Source organism: Parasteatoda tepidariorum, chromosome 8, assembly GCF_982258835.1.
Source record: "Parasteatoda tepidariorum strain Cologne lab strain chromosome 8, Ptep-v5.0, whole genome shotgun sequence".
Classification (NCBI taxonomy): domain Eukaryota; kingdom Metazoa; phylum Arthropoda; class Arachnida; order Araneae; family Theridiidae; genus Parasteatoda; species Parasteatoda tepidariorum.
The window spans coordinates 26,540,295-26,557,140 of NC_141762.1; the positions used below are offsets into that span (position 1 = coordinate 26,540,295).

The 16,846-nt window shown below is 28.2% G+C and overlaps 1 protein-coding gene across 1 annotated transcript in view; it reads left to right on the plus strand.

The window, feature by feature from the left end:
• Positions 1–16,846, plus strand: part of LOC107451606 (uncharacterized) — a 69,399-nt gene that overhangs the window by 35,060 nt on the left and 17,493 nt on the right. The window contains exons 19-28 of the mRNA XM_087150045.1: positions 77–194; positions 3,999–4,096; positions 5,463–5,534; positions 6,999–7,105; positions 9,155–9,227; positions 10,227–10,328; positions 12,666–12,824; positions 14,980–15,114; positions 15,771–15,855; positions 15,977–16,065. Of these exons, the coding sequence (XP_087006171.1) occupies positions 77–194; positions 3,999–4,096; positions 5,463–5,534; positions 6,999–7,105; positions 9,155–9,227; positions 10,227–10,328; positions 12,666–12,824; positions 14,980–15,114; positions 15,771–15,855; positions 15,977–16,065 (1,038 nt within the window). The remainder of the gene's footprint in view (positions 1–76; positions 195–3,998; positions 4,097–5,462; positions 5,535–6,998; positions 7,106–9,154; positions 9,228–10,226; positions 10,329–12,665; positions 12,825–14,979; positions 15,115–15,770; positions 15,856–15,976; positions 16,066–16,846) is intronic.

Genomic DNA, 16,846 nt, shown 5'->3' on the forward strand with positions numbered 1-16,846 from the left:
TCATCTGATTTCATATTTTTAAAGTTGTTGCAAATGTATTTGTTTTAATGATATTTTTTGTGTAACGGTATTTTAGTCTGTCGTATCAGGTTCAGAAGAACCAGATATGATTGTTTTGAAAAGAGATGAAAATGATGAAATTCAAATAAAATCTACCGACATTGGACAGAAGAGAAGAAAAGTCGTCATTGGAGGTGAGATGTAAATGAATTTTTTTAAGTTTTTATTTTGGTATTATGAGTATGTAATCAAAAGTGGCAACATGTAGTACAAATTACCATATTATCATTATTGCCACCTATAAAATGAGAAATTTAACTGTGTGTCTCTTTTAAAATTATAGAGTCGTTTATAGTATAATCCTGAAATTTGAATGGTTTTAGCGGTTTTAACGGTTCAAAAATTTTAATTATCTCAGTTCAGAAAGAAAACTTGAAAGATGAATTTTTCGCATAGGTTTTCGCATTAGGCAATGGCGCAAACTAAACTGTCGATACTTTATCGTTTCAATTATTTAAAACTCTAGGAGCAAGGAGTTTCGTCCCCTGTTCACTGGGCTCACCAACTCCCCATGATTACCAAACTTAAATCATTATTTCTCTCTAAAATGTCGATATTTTTCTCAGAAAACAGATACATATTTGTTAACTTTGTATAATTATTAAGCAAAGAAACTTTTGTTAATACATGTTTTATAAAAATGTAAGGCTTCACTCCCTGTTCGCTCCACTTACCTACCGTGGTTGCTTCACATTCATAATTTTTTTCCGTTAAAAATCGATTAAAAGCTTTATTTTGTTTATAAAATATCTAATTATTATAACTTTATTTAAACACATTTTGTTAATATATTAATCATAACGAATTGAAAGGATACATGTATTTGAAAAGTAATAAACTGCACTAAAAGAAAAATTTTGAAATACTGAAAGTGCAACACAATAAGAAGTAATAAATGATGTAATTTTACATGTTATAAACATATAACAATACGATAGCCTTATATCGTATAGCAGATCAAGTAGCAAACAGTTTTTATCTTTTATATTTTTAAAAATCTCGATGCTAATATTAAGATTCATATCTGGTAAAATCTTTTCTTTCACTTTCTTGTCTTTTTATTATATTTATTTTTTTATTTTTTGTTACGTTTTATATCAGATGCGAGCAATAAAGGAAGATCGCCAGAGCGATAAATTTTCTACAGCAATAAATAAATACTCTTTTTTTTAAAAAAAGCAAAAAGATTTTTTAAAAAATTTGCCTTAAAAACAATTAAAATTGCAATAACTTTCAAACGATATAACTTTCAAACGATATAAATTTCGAAAAAAAATTTCACTTCAAGTTTAACGAAGAAAATGGACTTTTCATCACGCTCAATTTTTGATGCATTCCCGTGGCCTGCAGAAATATTCAGATGGTAATTTTTTGTCTGTTTCAAATATAAGAGTTAATAATTCTCTATCTAATAATAAATACTAAATTTTTTTATTCCATTGTTTTCTTTGTACATTTTTCTACAGTTGTAATTTTATTTTATAACCGTCGGTTTAATTCTTGAGCTTGCGACAACTAGTGTTCACCTCCGTAGCCTTGTGATTTTTAATCCAACCCAGAAGACAAGGGAACTCCTGGATCAAGTATCAGGGAAACTTTTTTTGATGAAACTAACTGGAACTGGCATTTGCATTACAAGGAGTGAAAAACCACGAAAACCTTCCTCGGTTAGCCTAACAGCAAGGGGACTCTAACCCATGATTCATCTACCACTGAGTATATTTCATGCCAGCACTGTGGTCAGTGGAAGCCGGGTATGGAATGCGTATCGACAAGCCATCGCTGGGATTTGAATTTTTGTCCCCTAATTGCAAGGCGAAAGCTCTATTCCCTGTGCCATCACGGCCTCTTTAGTTGGCAGTCTCCGCTAGTTAGTTCATAATTTCGCAGCGCCGTCTGTAAATTATTGAAGGTTTTTATCTTTATATGTAAGCTCAAGGCAGCTGCATAGTAAGACAAAGCTACAAGCTTGTAGAAGAGAACTCGTCGCACCTTCTATCCAATCCGAAACTAAGGCCCAAAACAGATTATTTTCAAATTTTCTTGGTATTGTTATCCTTTAAAAAGAAATAATTTAGCTCATAGATGGATCTATATTCTTTCTGTACAAATAAAAATTATGGAAAAAAGTTGGATCTTTCATATGGCGCAGTGTTAAGGATTATCTTTTCTGTTGTACTTTTTGGTGATTGACACTGAAGTGAGTTTGAGAATATCATTCTCGATGAATAATCATTATGTTTAATATTTTTATGAATTTATTCTTCTATTGTGTTTTTTTATTGCTAACTACTTATAAATGCTACGCCATTACGAAATTATCTGGTTTCATTTTGCATAAATTGTTATAAAAATGTCACTAGTGTTATAAATATTTTCTGGGATGTGCAAGATTTAATTCGGGGATTGGATAAATTTTCTTGCGAGCTAGCGAGACCTCGAAGTCACCAAAATTCAGTGATCATTCTGTCTCAGATCATACGGAAATCTTCCCTAAATGTAGATAGTAAATGGATTGTACAATGCATTTAAAATCTTCATTTTTTCAAAATGTGAAATTGTGTATTAGTTTTTTCTCCAATTGTATAGTTCACTATCCAAGTAAAAGGCCATGTTCAACTAGAAAAAAAATTTTGAAACTATTTAAGAGGATGAAGTAAAACTAATTTATGATATAAATAGTTAGTTGGAAAGTTTTATCTCTAAATCAATACTAAATTGTTTTAGTTTTCTTAAGGACCAATAACAAAATTTTCTGATTTTCTATAACTGTTTATTTTTTATTTGTTTCTGCAAATAGAAAAAAAAAAGCATTTTCTTCTTTGCTCATTTGAAATATTGTGAACTAAAAGTAATATAAAAATGTAATGATAATCAAAACCTACAACTAAATTTTTCTTAGCTTATTTATTTATTTTTATCATTAGTTCCTTAAAATTGAAGTATGAACTTTATAAAAACCCTTATAACTTTATTATCCTTAATCTTAACAGTTTACAAATGTTATTAATTTCTGAGAAGTGAAATCTCCAAATAAATCCTAGCATGCATAGATAAACCAGAAGTAGAATTTATGATAGTATAGTTTACTTCTTTAAGTGATCTTGATTTTTGCCCTATTTATTAGGTGGGTTTGATTAGTATAGATCCTAACCATCGTTGAACAGCCGACACAATTATGTGTTTTCAATATTCAACTGTGTAACCTTGTAATTTTGAACCTGATCCAGAAGGCAAAAGAATTCCTGGATCAAGTATTGGAAGATATTTGCCTTTGAAGAAGACTTATTTTTTTATGGAGCTAACCCGCATTTGTGTTACATGAGGGGGAAAGCCTCCCACGATTAGCCAGATGGCAAAGGGACTATAATCCATGTTCGGTCTACCACTGAGGATATTTTTTATCGGTTTATGTAGTCGGTGAGAGCCGGGTGCAGAATTCGTAACGGTCAAGTTATCACTGGGATTCGAACCCATTCAACTCATGATAACGAACGCTCTATCCCCTTAGCAACCCGCAGTGGACTGATCATTAAGACACGGTTCCCAGCAGATCACCGAAGTCAAGCATCACTGGCTGCTGTCAGTGTGCGGGTGGGTGACCCACTTGGATCAGTCTGCGTAGGGACCGAGGATATGCGGTATTGGTCCTCGTTAAACTGCGCTACCGTAAAGAGCTCGACTTCGCACGCAGGTCGTTGCGCTACCGAAGCGGGGGCGCCATCCCCTCTGCAGAGGATCAAAATTGTGGTGGCATGTCTTCAGATCATCCTCAGGGATGTTTCCCAGACCGTCACCAATAGCCCATTGTGCAGCTGCTCTAGTGTGGCGTAAATGAACTACAACAACAACAACTATCCCCTCAGCCACCATGACTGGATTGGTATGGATTGTAAAATGTGAAAGAAAAAATACTTATTTAATTATTTATGTTACAGAAACTGAGACAAAGATTGAAGAAGTTTCTGAAAGCCAGCAAAATGTATGTTCACTCACTGATGAAATGATTCTCCAATTAGGAAGTGTTGCTATAAAGGTACAGTAAATTATGTATTTTAATATTTATATTAAATTATAGTCTAATGGTGGGATTTGTTTTTCATTTCTTTGGCAATTATCTATTAACTTTTTTCTATGTTTGTAAAATGTGCACACCCACACAAAAAAAAAAGAAAATACCCTAATTTATCAGATTTTTATATACTTAAACTCAATCTTACTGGTTTAAAGGGGTGCCCTCAAATATGCTAATTATTTTGCGTGAGAGATTGTTTTAAGTTACGAAATCAGATATAAAAACATACTTTCTCATACCCTTTTTTAATGACCCCCTAAATATAGGGGGTAGCCGCAATCTGGAATTTTACTTTTTGTGTATTTCGCCATTTCTCAAGAACTTTTTTAATCAAATTGAAAATTGTTTTGTTTATGATTACATAAAAACCAGATTTGGTTATGATTACATAAAAACCAGATTTGGTTATGATTACATAAAACCCGCATTATTCAAAAGTAATTCTATGCAAAAAATTGTTTTTTAGGCACCTACTTATTACTTTTTATTTTATTTAAATAATGGTATTAAAAAAAAATTTAGAATTGTATGACCAGTAAAGTTTTATATCATTTTATAGATTTTAATTTTATATGGTGAAATACAACATTTGAAAAAAATCATTCAAATATGGCTAAAGAGAAATGTAATTTAATGAAGTTTAAATATTATTTATTTAGTTAGTTCATTCCTTTCTTACTCCTTGTTCAGAATCATACATTTTTAAAATCTAAAATTTTATATATTTGCTGATTAGGTTAAAAAAAATTGATCAATAAAATGTAACTAAGATAAATCTTAATTTTTATAAATAGTCATTAGGGTAATAAATTTTTTGTTGAAAATTTGGATTTTTTAATCAATACATGAGCAATTTAAGTACATTTGTTTGGTTAAGCCTATTTTTTCCTTCGAAAGAGACGTATGATTCATTTATTTAAAAAGTGTACTGCACATAACATTTTGGGGTTTCTATTTTCAGCTCGTTTGGTTTTTTAACGAACTCATCCCTATGGTATAAATCAATAAAATTAAACATTTTTTTAAAAAAAATCCATGATTTTCAAACAAATTTCTTCCAAATGAGGTGGTGAGGAAAGGGTTGAAACTAATTACAAGAGTTAATCAATGCCTGCAGATGGTTTTTTAATTTTACGCTAATCTGCTTGTATGATTTAAAACATCACATTGTATTTTCAGAAGGTACTCTTTATATTGCCAAAACATATTCATTTAATTAAATGACTTGTGGTGTTGGAATGCTATTTTATTTAATTAAGTTTTATTTTTTTAAATTTGTATAAATTTTTAAAAATAAAATTCTTAAATCTATAATGTTTTTTTGCAGATTGAAAAATACTATCGTTCCCATCGTGATATAGAATGGGGCTTCTATCATGAAAAATTGCATATTTTTCAGGTGAGTATTTTTTGTTAATTTTTAACTGTTTTGTAATTAAAGGTTTTATTATACATAAGGTAAATTTATTTCCACAAATAATGAACTCTCAATCACATCATTGTGATCTATATATGTTGTGAATCTAGTATGCTGAACATTAAAATATATTATTAAAATGATCTCTACACTTGTTTAGTGTTTGATCTGGCTATCGCACAGTTCTTCTGGCCAAATTTTGTTCAATCAAATCATCTAAATCTTTTATATATATATATTTGCACTTTTCAAGCAAATTTAATGGATTGTTAGTCCCTCGACCTATGAGTCTTATCTCGAAACAATCGGACTAGTAGATCAAAATTTTTAAAATGATACCTTTTTCCATTTTTCCCTCTGTAATTCTTCCAAAATAAGCTCGCAAATTGGATCCAATCATGATCAATAGATTAAAAGTTTTTAAGATGGTCTATTTTTCATTTCAAGCATTGCACTAATTTAATAATCAGCTCACATCCCAACACTCCATTTTATTACTATAAAATTTAAAATCAGCAGTTTTGTCCCCCGTACTTTGGGTTAACTTAATCACTTTACATTCTTCATGTTATCACTGATTGATTCTACATTTTCTAGAAATTAGCTTTAATTGAATCAATAGTATAGCCTGTTAAATTAAATTTCATATTTTACTAATTTTTTAATTATTTTCAATAATTATATTTTTATACTTTTAATAATTTCTGAATCAATAATTTCTTTCAAAGCAGCCAGCTGTTTGCTCTACCATCCAAAAATAACTTTTTAAATTGTACAGATCTAAATCAACTTGCTGCAGTCTAAATAAGCTCACAGCATGTATATTTTTTTATTAAAATTAATTATAAAAATTAAAGAAATTATTACTCTCCAAAATAAAGTTAAAAAATATTTTTTATTGAAAGAAAAACAATTTATTACGCCATTTTTGTTTTATTTAGTTTATATCTTTAAAAGCAATGCAGTTAGTAAACTTTTGTTTTGTGACTTCCTATGCCCAATTAAATATCAGTTTTGATATTTAAATCAAATCAGTTATACTTTTCTCAGAGTGAGACATTTTCTTCACATTTTAAGATTTAAAGTTGATTTCTCCTCACATTCAACACAATTTATATTTAAACAAATCAGTTAAGTTTTGTTGGAGGAAGAGACTTTCCTCTTATTTTAAGATTGAAGTTAGATTTTTAATTTAACCTAATTTACATAGTCTGATCCAAGACTTCTGATATCCAATGAAATTCTCATTTCGCTACCTAAATCAGATATATTTTCCTCATATTTTAAAATTGTAATTAGGTTTTTAATTAAACTTAATTTACATGCTTTTTTTCTTTTTTTACATGTTTTTAATGTATGAATGTTTCTTGATTGAACTTCATATTATATTTGTAATCCTGTATTTTTATTTTATTTATTTAATTGATTTTTTTTTAAATGTATCAGTCAAGACCTGTTACCAGCAGCTCGAAGGAAACTTTTCATGAAATTGATCACGAATTTGATTGTGCAATGAGAGTTGAAAATGACTTCTATTCCGTTTCTAATGTTGGGTATGATTTATTTTCATTAATAGTTAAGTAATTAAATTCATATCAATGGAAGTCAAAACTTTGACAGCTATGATGATATCTTTAAGCTTTTCTGTAAAAGTAATTTTATTTATTTAATGAAAAATACAAAATTTTGAAAATAATTTTTTCTAGCTTTTTTGAATGTAGCATTAAGCCTAGATTCTATTTTTTTTTCTTAGTGAATTGCAAATTATGAAAGTTTTCAAAACTTATAATAATTTAAATAGCACTTTTCTGTGACAAAATCATTTAAAAACGATCTTTTCTAAATAATATAAATTAAAAAATACAAAGATTTATATATATAAATTTTTTAAAAAAAATGCAAAATATGTTTTTAGTAGTATTTACAATTTAAACACTTTTGGAGGAACAGACTCTTCTGGAGTTAACATGTGACACTCTCAGAAGAATGGCGACTTAGCACAATCTGATTCATTTACAAAAAAGGAGACATACTCGAATGTGCTAACAACAAAGAAATTTGTCTGCTATGTACTAATATTTTTTTTTTCAAACATACTGTTTAATCAACTTAAATCATATGTGGAAAACATTTTTTGAGATTATCAGTGCAGATTCAGAAGGGGTAGATCTACAATGACAAAATATTTAACATCTTACAGATTCTGGAGAAAAAAACCAGATAATTTGGGATTGGAACTCAACATTTCTTTCTTTGTTAATTTTAAAGCTGCTTATGACAGTATAAATATAAAACTATTCATTGAAGCTTTCCATGAACCTGACAAGCTTGTAAGACTCACTGCCCTTACACTAGATAAGACCATGCAACGAGTTAAAATTCAGAACGATTTTTAATGAAGGAGTAATGCTTTGGCATGCTTACTTTTCAACATAGCATTAGAAAAGATCATTTGTGACTCAAAAAATCAACACCAGAGGAAATATATTTCATAAATCTGTGTAATTTTTTGCATTTATCGAAGACATTGACATTAAAGCAAGCTGTGGAAAAGCCCTTTTTCAGTCCTGGAAAAGGATGCAAGTAAAATATGTATAACAGCAACCAGAAAAAAGCTAAATACATGCAGTGCAGTAAGGTAACAGACTCTTCTACCTATCTGCAAATTGGTAAGCATAAATTTACAAAAGTTGATATCTTTACATATTTGGACTTTGAGGTTAACATTGACAACAACATTACATGTAAAATTCAGATACTAAACAATGCTGCCAACAGATGCTTTTACAGATTAAAGAACTATCTAATTTCAAACTTAATTATAGAAAGACTAAGCTATTAATTTTTAAATGTTTAATCAGACCTATAGTCACATACTCATCGGAACTATTTTTTGGAGAAATACAAGCTTATGGCACAAACACTCAAATTTAGAACTTTATTGTGCCTTCAAAAAACCCAACGTCATCAAATACATAAAAATCCAAAGTATTTAGTAGGCTGATCATGTTATTAGAATAAACAAAGAGTGTCCAACATTGAAAATATTCTCTGCCGAAACTCTGGAACAAGAGTTAAGGGTCGACCCTGCCTAGAAAGGAATCCCACCATTTTAAGACCTACTGATTGGAAGACCATGACCAAAAAGTTTAGAGGTCTGGAGGAAAATTCTTGAGAAAGTCTGGGCTCACCCAGGGCTGTTGTGTCACTGAAGAAGAAATTTTATTTTCCTTCTCATTTTTGTTTAGATTTGTGCATTTCCTATTTATCTTTTAATGAAAAATATAAACATTTAAACTGTGTTTTAGTGTAATTAAATTTCATTGACTGCCATAGCAAACTATAAAATAAATTAAATTATTGATATTTAAAAGAACCCTTAACCCTTTTTATCAATTTCAATAACTGACTGTAATTTTTAAGTATTGGGATTAAAAGATTATGGATTAAGTATTATTTATTATGATTAATTAATAATATTTAAATAATAAAATAGCAAGGTTTTGTGAGTGGATTGTTCCTGATTTTCACTGTATTTAGATGCGTTTTCATAATTTAATATAACATTTGATAAATTGTACATTAATTATATTTCATTTTAGAGAGGTAGTGCCAAAAGCCTTTTCTACTTTAGGCTTGGATGTGACTGTAAAAGGTTTTAGAATTGTCTTAAATGTGAGCATAAATTTTATCATATTGGTATTTTACGCATTCTCTTTGTACTAGTTTACTTAACTATCAATATTTTATAAAATTGTTTAATAGTTTTTGCGTTAGCTCATTTATTATCTATTAATATTTTCAAAAAAAAAAATTTTTTTTAATTTTTAATGTTGAACTGTGAAATTAAAAGAAAAATATATTAATTATTTTTACATAACTTGATTGTATTTTTTTTTTATAAATCTATAATTTGGTAAATATTTTCTTGAATCTTAAAGTTGAGACGCAGAAAAGTAAAAAATTTGATTAAATAATTGTTTGTAAATATTCAACAAAACAGCATTTTGCATAATAAACGGTTTAGTAACTTCTTCAATTTTCACTTAATTTACTCAAAATTTACAGATTATGTAACTAATGTAATTTTTATTGCCTTTTAGGTTTTTTTATTATATTTTTAATAAATCATTATTGATAAACTCGGAGTATTAAATTATATTTCATTCAATTTGCTGCTATATGTTTAAAATATATTTTAAGAAAAAAATTTTCTTATAATAGAATTTTGTGTAAACAATGTATTAATTGTTAAACTAATTTAAGAAAACAAATTAACTTTAAAAAATCTATCTTTTATGCCTCATGTCATAAACTATTCTTACATTTAATTTTTCACAATTTCTTATTTATTGCTCATTTAAACATAGTTTTAATGGTGTGGTTTAATTTGAACATGTTTTATATGTATATATATATATATATATATATATAGTGTGAGATTAATAAATTTACTGTGGATGTATATTTTAAGAAGATCAGTGGCATTCTGTCTTCAATTATTAATTAAGTTTTATTAAATAAGTATAAGCGTCATAAAAATAATGATAATATAAATGTGTTTCAAATTAAATTAACCTCTGAATTAATTCATTTCATTTAATTCTAATCTTATGTTTATCTATATTTTTAACTTATAAAATTATATATTAAATTTATGCACTTCTTTTTCAGAGTGATAAAAAAGTTTCCCTTTTTCAACTTAAAGGAAAGACGCAGTACTTTTCAAAGGGTTGGCTTATGATGCTTAATCATTTTATTTTTAATGTTGCCGATGTGAGTTAGTAATCCTATTCAATTTCCAATGTTAATGTGTAATCATTTGTTCAATAATTTTGTTACATGCTATTCATTGTAAAGTATTTTTATTAAATGTTATTCAATGTGAAAACATTACTGGATGTTCTGTAATCATGCAGGGATATCAACCGCTCCGCTTTCAGCAAAAATTCAAATTAAATTGTAAAACTTGTAGAATAATGAGTCAATTTAACTCTTTTTGATTTGAATTTTCATTCGTTTGTTTACAGCTGGTGCAAATAATGGACCATTTTCAGGATATTTTATTTCTATTCCTTGTTCTGTTACCTAATTAATTATTATTCAATTCATAGATTATTAAAATTATTTTCTTCACTTTAGCTGCAAATAAATTTTCTTTTTTATGTTTATTTATCAAAAGGTGCATTATTTTTTTATTGGCTTTCAATAAAAGTGAAGCGTTTCCCACATTAGTCGATATTGTAAGCCAGGGGAGCCTTGGAGGCTCAATTTTGTGACCAATGGCCTGATTGTGGCAGTGAGGTCAGCATTGTGCACAGACCATGGGCTTCAAGTCGTGACTGAGGCAGAAGGTCGAGCCCCAGTTTTTTCCCAATTGCAGTTCAAGGTCTTAACCACTGAGCCATCTCGCTCTTTTATTGGTATAATTAATTAAATATAAATTAAGTCAGTAATATATTTTGTGGCATAAAATAATATATTGTGAAAATACTAGCAACAAACTAATTAAAAAAAATTTGAAGCAAATGAAATTTACTTTCATATAAGATTCGGTCAAATTAAGAATTTCATTCAGCAAAATGAGAATTTCTCCCCTCCCAAAAATATTAGTTTGCAGCGCCCAGCTTGTATGTACATTTCTAGGTTTCTTATTTAAATCATTACAATTGAAACAAACTGTAAAATTAGTGTGCGACACATGGCAAAACTACTGTAGCCGCTACTTTTTTTCATTGTTTGAAGTGCAGTTCACTAGTTTCTCAAAGAGGTGCTGTAGTGAGAAGTGTGATACAAAAGATACTTTGTAGCAATTCTTGGCAACTACTTTTATTATTAGTTTAGTAAAGAAACAAGGTTCAAACGCAACTTATTTTTTGATTTAGAGTGGTGAAAATGTTTTAAAATCTGCCAATGCATGTAATGAGAATGCCTCTTGTGACCAAGCGTTTATTATTTTTATTTTATAACCTTCGTTGAACAAGTGACACAATTTTGGATTTATGGCAACTAATGTTCAACACCATAGCCTAGCAATTTTGAATCCAGAAAACAAGAGAACTCCTGGATCAAGTATTGGGAGGAAATTTTACTAACATCAAGGACTTTTTAATGGAACTGACCCGCATTTACGTTACATGGAGAAAGGACTCTAATCAATGATCTGTCTACCACTGAGGATACTGTGGTCGGTGCGAGACTGGTGGGGAATTTGTATCGACCGGCCATTTCTATGATTCGAACCCCTTCTTCACACTGGAAAGCAAACGCTCTATCCCCTGAGCCAAAGCGACTTGTGGCCAAGCGTTAATAAAAATTTATTTTGCTTCAGTACGGCAATTTTTCATTTCATCTAGCCATTATATATGTTGACTAATATTTAAACTAGACGTTAAGAATTATAATTTATCACTCTCACCATATTTTCAAATGCTCATGGACCACTAAAAGAATAATCGATGTTATTTCAATGGAAGGAGACATGTTTACTCTATACTTCTATTTCTAAGAGGGAATTAAAGAACAGTGAACACTCAGCAAAATAACAAATATTTTATAGATTCCTAGCATTTTATAAATTAAATATTCTCTATCAAGAAGAGCATAAAAAGATTAAGATTGGTTATAGAAAAAATTCGGAAAATAATGGTTTTCACAAAAAATTTGCTTGTGTGAATATGAATAAATATTTCTTAATATTTCGTCATGTTCTTAATTGGTACTAAAATATTTATTTTAAAAATATATAGTTAAAATTACTTTAAGAACTTGCAAAATAATAAGTAAGAATAAAACTTGATTTTTTTCTTAATTTCCAAAAAATTGATTTGTACTTAAAAGTTCAAAACAATTCCTGGTAACTTTTTGTATCAGTTCCTTTCATGAAAATGTTTCTGCATTTTGGAGATGTATTTTATGCATTGCACATTTATCAATGTTACTAAATGATGCATTTGCTTTCTGATAAATATCAGCCATATATTTATGTATTTTATGCATTGCATTTTTATCAATGCTAGTAAAAATGATGCATTTGCTTTCTGATAAATGTCAACCATACATTTGTATGTTATTCTTTATTTCAAGCAATTACTTAATTTTTAATAAATTTAGGTGTTTCCTTTGGGTGCAAATGAAGAGTTTTCTACATTGAAAAAATCAGCAATTATATCCTTTTTTGGGAGAGTTCCGGATAATGAAGAAATGTATGATGTTTCTCGAGCAAGATATGGCTTAATACCTGAACCTAAATCCTTAAGTTTGATTGTTAAAGTATGAATTTTTTTTAAAAATTGCAACTCAATTTTTAAAATTCTGTTTTGAACTTGAAAATACTATTGTAACTTGAATATATGTGTATATTTGAAGAGTGTGATTTTTTCCCGTTAAAAAATATTCTTCAAAGCACTTTCACTGAGAAAATAAAATAGTTATAGTGTCTTAAACTCTAAATATGACTTTAGTTTGAAACTAAATTCTTTGCTCAAAGACTTGTCTTAACTTCATGTAAAGCAATTTTTTTTTAAGGAAATAGCACCTTTTTTTTTTATAATATACTTCTTTCATATGTTTTTGAGTTTGCAACATGTTCCAAGTTAAATCTATCTTTAGCCAGTATCATTTGTAAGCCACAGCTTTGTAAAATATTAAAATAATTAGTGGTCTATTTTTTTATTATTAATATTATTTAAAATGTTACCACTACAACTCTGCTTATGGCGTTAAAATTTCATCAAATTGACAATTTTTAAAAAAGTGTAATTTTATTTGTCTTTTCTGAAGCATAGACACTGTTAAATTGTTAAACTTTCTTAAAAATCACTAATTTGGTGAGACTATGTAGAGAAAAATTATAAAAAGCAATGAAAAATTTTCTTATTTTTTCATATTTTTATAAGTCTAAACAATGCAGAGTAACTTTAGAAATATTAAATTATATTAGATCGCAGATGTTTTTCATTCACATAAAAAACTGGCCTTTCTTCATATTGTATCATTTTTAGATAACCTAGAAGGTGTTAGCTAATGAGGACAATGCTGTCACAATGTCATGAATACTTGTTACAAGCCTACAGTGGTTGTAACAGTTTAGATATTGATACTTTATTTGCTAAAAAGCAATTTTTCATATATATTAACAGGTTTTTCAAAGTATGACTATTGAAAATTTATTTATATCAAATTAAAAATATTTAACACAAAATAATAATTATGTGACATTAAATCAAATTTCATTCAAACCAACTGTAATTTTAGTGCGATGAACATGATAACCTAGTTCAAGGATATTATATTCGAAGATTATCTGCTCAGTTTAAGGACATAATAAATTTATATATTTATCCAATAAGTATTGTTCCTATTTGAATAACTCTTTTTAACATTGAAAACATTACATTTAAAATGTTTTTTTTTTTTAATTTAGAGAAAAGAAATGTATAGCTAATGAGACAAACATATTGCCCAAGTTCTTATAATAAGCATAAAAAATGTAACTAGTATCAAACATGTATAGTAATGTATATATAACGTAAAATAGTATAACTTATAAATAGAATCAAACAGTTTAAAAAGGTAAACTGCGCATCTTGTAATGGTTTGTTGAACTTTGCATCACTATACTGCCGTGCAATTGAAAAAACAACGTAAGTGCTTCGCAATAGATTCTGAGAAAAGAGCTTCTCTACTTTTTTCTTCCTATTGCTTATGCTAAAATTAAATTTCAGAAAATTGACAAAGCGAAATTTATTTTTTAAGAAAAAATGTTTTTTGCAACATGTAATTTATGTTACATGCTAAATATATGAATCTCAATTTTGAATCTTTTGTCGCTTACGTTGATGTTTATTGTTTTGCAAGGCAGTATACTGCTAATATCCACTTTGAGAGAAAGTTTCATTTTTATTTTTTCCTCCCTCTAAGAATAAAGTGACATTAAGAGTGAAACACGTTGATAAAGTTTCACTTGAGTTTTCTCCACTCTTGAAATATAAAACAACATTTTACTTGGTCTTCCTTAATTTTTTCTGTTGGAAAACAGATAATTATTTTAAATGGATCCATAGAAAAAAAATTTTTTATATGCAGCACTCCACTTTTACAACCCATAAATTTTGCGATCTTTGTGAAGACAGAGCAAATTTAAATATTTTTCTCATTGAATATTGTTTTTTTATTTATCATTGTGTTCTTAAAATTTTAAATGTAATTTTCAATATTTAAGTTTGAAAGTTCTATGTAATTTTTATTAGTTTAACATTAAGTTTCTCTCACAATATACCTTCTTTTAATCAGTGATATAAATTTTGGGGTTATCTTTATCATACGTTATAAGAAGAAGAAAAAATTTTAAAACATTTTGCTAATATTTTGCAAAAATAGATAAAATATTTTAGTCTATTACCTAAATGTACAATCTTCATTTCAGTCTGTACTGTCTACTAGTAGCGTTTTAAAAAGAGCCAAAGAAACATATTCGAAATACAGATTTCCTGTTGAGAAATATACCACATCGAAAGAGTTGTTTGATGGTATTCTACACACCTGCACAGATTTCTCTCTAGTAAGAACTTTTAAAACAAATTTAAAATAAAGTTTTTAAGTATTGCTGATCTCTTGTTACTAGTATTAATATATGAAAAGGGATGAGTTTCAAAGCAAGTTTTAACACACATCTTTTAAAAAATGTAAATATAAAATGCATCATAGAGAAAAAAAAACTCTTAAATTATTATGCTTTACTACTTTGTGTATAATTTAATTATCAGGTTACATGGCACTTAAAAAATTTTATTCGGTGTATAAACTCTTTGTATTTTAAACAAATTTTTAAGAATGAATTGCAGTTTTTAAGCAAATCTGTTCTCTCTTTATATTCGAATAAACTTGCAAGTAAGGATTAAGTTTTGATAGCAAAATTCAACACATATTTAAGAGATTATGTAAAAACGGTTTTTTTTCTGAAAAACAATGCACATAATTTAAGTTCTTTAATAAAACTTAAATAATGGGCTTTACTTTTTATGAATAATTTAATTCAACCATAAATCAAGTAAAAGTGCCTGGTTACACTGCACCTTAAGAATTTTAACTGCCACTTGGACTCTTAGTCTGCTTTTTTCAAATATTCCTGATTAAGTAATCTTTTCTAGAAGTTTTTAATATTCTTCTTCTTTTACTTAATAATTAATTTTTCTGTGATTTTTTCTTTTCTTTCAGTCTTCTGAATGTCATATGACTTGTACTCAAACATCCTCGATACTGAATATGATCATATTCTCTAACTTAGGAGCTGCTCATGGAGGTAAATTTTGGCTGAATTTATGTATTTGTTTAATTTTAAAATTGTCTTAAAAAAAGAAAAGCTTATCACTGCATAAATTAGTGGTATTTTTCTGTCATGACTTTTATTTTCATTTATTCAGATTTTGATGACATTGTTTACAAGGATTTTGCTAAACTACTCAAAACAAATGAAGATGTGGAAAGTGCAGATGTACCATCAGCTACTCAAGTATGAATTCTACTTAATTAATAATTTCAACTTAAGTAAATCAAGAATTATATATTTTTTAATTATATCACATTTTTGTCACAACTTTGTGCCTTAGTCTAGTCTAATGATGGTACTTACTTTTCAGTTCTGCAACAATTATCTATTAACTTTTTCTATGCACATTTTCTATTTTGGTGGGGGCACTTCACCAAAAAAAGAAATAGAGCATTCTGAATAACTTTTGATCTAGCGATTGGATCTTCATGCATTAGGATTCAATCTTAATTGTTTAAACGTGTGACCTCAAATATCCTAATGAATTGCTGCAGATGATATTAAGTCATAAAATCAGATATTAAAACGTACTTTCTCTGAATAAACATGCCTTTTTTTACAGATTTAATTTCCTTACCTTCAAAATATCAAGTGTAGCCGCAATGTTGAAAATATAGTGTCAATAGTTTGCTTCAGAAGAGTGATCCAAAGTTTAAACTCCTTAATGTGAAGTTTATCTTCATTATCTTATCCGAAGTTTATCTTAGTTATACAGTGCACTCCCGATTATCCGGGGTAATCACCGGGACAGGTCGCACGGACAATCGAAAAACACGGATAATCCGAAAACTCCTTTTGTTAAAGAAAAATTAGATATCAGTACAAAAAATATAAAAATTACTGACATTTGCATGCATAACATCAAACTAGGAATTTTCCTTTTTAAAAAATGTGTAATGCGTCTTCACCATATATCGATACACATATTTTACGAGCCGCAGTAATGTCACCATAATCAAATCCT